Here is a 3044-nt window from a genome sequence, read left to right as displayed (position 1 = left end):
TATATATATATAATGAAAATATACAAACTAATTAAAATTGGTTTATTAGAAACTTCTAATCCCAATAAGGCCAGTGAAAATGTTTGTATTTAAGTGTCAGACAACCGCAAGTTTCGAGATATGTTACATAATGTTCTAAAAATATGAAAAGACTTTAATATTTATATTCATAAGCCATCTTCCTCGTACAAGTCAACACATTTACCGAAAACGCATTGCAAGCATATAATATACAGAATTAAGAAGTTTTATCTTTTTCAGAACAGTACCAACCAAGATTTTATCATATCCTTTTAATATTCTGGGCATATTAAGAACACGTAATCCTAAATGAATTTTCCTGAAAAAAAAGATATGTGTAAAAAAGACAAAGACATCTACTTAGGAAATTATATACTATTTCAAAATATAATACTTGTTTCAAAATATATCTAAATTTTTAGTAATTTGAAACTATCAGTTTGTGAGAAGTAGAAATTTTATTTTCTAATAAAGGTTACTCTACAAATTTTATTATGACAACTTTCAATTCAAACCTTATTAGAGACGTAGTATTATTTGGTACAAGTATCTAATTCTCATTTAATAATGTTGTAATTTTTAGGGTTTGTAAATAAAATTAATCTTCCCGGAGTGACATACTACAAGAACTTAATCAAAGAACTAAAAGATAACGGCATCGAGCCCCTGATCACCTTATACCACTGGGACCTGCCGCAACCCTTACAGGACTTAGGGGGATGGACAAATGAATTCGTAGTGGAAGCTTTTGCAGAATACGCGAGGCTATGCTTCGAACTCTTTGGAGATGACGTAAAGTACTGGCTAACATTTAACGAACCAAAGCAAATTTGTCCACCTATCCCAGGAACTCCATCCCCAGGGATAGGGGAGTATATATGTGCTCACCATATACTCAAGGCTCATGCTAGGGTTTGGCACACATATGACCAAGAATTTAAAGCTACGCAGAATGGTACATATTTTAATTACATTGAGATAGTTTAGTTAGTCTCAATTATTTCGATATTTTCACTTTCTATGTTGGGACATTCAAACGTTTAGGAATTTTTTATTAGCTTGTTCTGTGAGAAATTGTCGTTTCAAAAGTTATAGACAAGTCGTGAAAACAATTAATTTGTAAGTATACGAATTAACTAAACAGATATTATCTAATTAATGAATAACTGAAAAAATACAATATCATAATAATGTAGACAACTAACAAAAGACAAAGTAACTACCTAAAACGATATATGTATTTTGAGGAGTATAATGTTTAAATGAAAATTGTTGATTCAATCGAGACGATGAGGAATAGCTTGTAATTACATAACTTCATTATTTATTTATTGTTGTTAATAAATTTGTCATTTTTAAAATANATGCTTCGAACTCTTTGGAGATGACGTAAAGTACTGGCTAACATTTAACGAACCAAAGCAAATTTGTCCACCTATCCCAGGAACTCCATCCCCAGGGATAGGGGAGTATATATGTGCTCACCATATACTCAAGGCTCATGCTAGGGTTTGGCACACATATGACCAAGAATTTAAAGCTACGCAGAATGGTACATATTTTAATTACATTGAGATAGTTTAGTTAGTCTGAATTATTTCGATATTTTCACTTTCTATGTTGGGACATTCAAACGCTTAGGAAATTTTTATTAGCTTGTTCTCTTGTCTTCAATTTCGAACGAAATAAATATGGGTTGTCATTTAAAAAAAGAAATTGTCATCGCTGCCGTAAATGGATTATCGAAAAAAAAATTTGTCCACATAACAAGGTGCCCTGGATCAAATAAAAATCGACGGGTCTCACCGTTTTTCGAAAAAAAAATTGTTTAACGAAAATATTAATTTTATGCAGAACTTTTTTACCACGCTGTATACATATACGTATACGTATATACTACCTAAGTTACTTAAATTTTACAACTTACCTTCGATGTGTGTTTATAAAACCGGCAAGTAAATGGAAATTTTACAAGCCGTTCATTTTCATTAGACAAATAACACCTGCGATAAACTATAGCAACACCAAATTCCTTGCCTTTAAGAAACTCTGTTATAATTTAAGATAACATGTTACAAACTATTTTATGTTGTACTTACCCGTTATATACGTGTTTGCATTTGTTTCATGTTTATAAACCTAAAAGACATTTGTGAGTTATATGTGTTTTTGTCTAATACTGACTCTTGTTTATAATAATTTTGCATAATTATTATTAAAAATGTCGACACAAAAGCGTCTTCAAAAAACAACAAAATTGCAATACTAGAATTTGCTAAAAATGGTCTTAATTCCTCAATAACATGCATGTTATATCTTAACAGATAACGTTAACAACCCTGAAATAACATAACTGTTATTATGATAAAATGGGATACATACTCGGCCTGATTATCTAATTAATGAATAACTGAAAAAATATAATATCATAATAATGTGACAACTAACAAAAGACAAAGTAACTACCTAAAACGATATATGTATTTTGAGGAGTATAATGTTTAAATGAATATTGTTGATTCAATCGAGACGATGAGGAATAGCTTGTAATTACATAACTTCATTATTTATTTATTGTTGTTAATAAATTTGTCATTTTTAAAATATGTACAATAATTATTGTTTTCAGGGCAAGTATCAATCACTATTGATGCTAGTTGGCAAGAACCTGCGTCTGACAGTCAGGAAGATATAGCTGCTGCTGAAAGAACATTACAATTCACTGTAAGTTGAAGCAATTACATCATTATACATATTATAGATACGATGATCGTTTTGGAGAGGATACCTCTGATTTTCACATGGCACATCACAATGTTCGATGTTGCCACCTACTATATTAACATAAAAGCGAGTTTGTCATATTAAAGAGTCACGCACATACAAAAAACGTTGTTCGTGATGCAGCTGTGAATGATCATTCTTCACCATTACTGATTTTTCAGTCCAGTACAAATGTATTTTAAATATCCCCAGAAAAAGCCTGAACAACTTAAGTTGCGACAACGAACTAACGAGGGTTC

The 3044-nt window shown here is 30.8% G+C and overlaps 1 protein-coding gene across 2 annotated transcripts in view; it reads left to right on the top strand.

Moving 5' to 3' along the window:
* The window catches only part of LOC108912651 (myrosinase 1-like), a 6327-nt gene extending 3573 nt beyond the window's left edge, over window positions 1-2754 (top strand). The window contains exons 4-6 of one of the 2 annotated variants that reach the window (XM_023455945.1): window positions 605-808; window positions 1406-1573; window positions 2651-2754. In XM_023455945.1, the coding sequence (XP_023311713.1) occupies window positions 605-808; window positions 1406-1573; window positions 2651-2754 (476 nt within the window). Of the gene's footprint in view, window positions 1-604; window positions 977-1405; window positions 1574-2650 lie in introns of both variants that reach the window. The other variant, XM_018717957.1, reaches the window with a different exon arrangement.
* Window positions 2755-3044: the final 290 nt, after the last annotated feature.

This window comes from Anoplophora glabripennis, unplaced genomic scaffold (genome assembly GCF_000390285.2).
Source record: "Anoplophora glabripennis isolate ALB-LARVAE unplaced genomic scaffold, Agla_2.0 scaffold1016, whole genome shotgun sequence".
Taxonomy (NCBI): domain Eukaryota; kingdom Metazoa; phylum Arthropoda; class Insecta; order Coleoptera; family Cerambycidae; genus Anoplophora; species Anoplophora glabripennis.
Note: the sequence above shows the minus strand (reverse complement) of the source record. Positions and strands in the feature narration are given on the sequence as shown.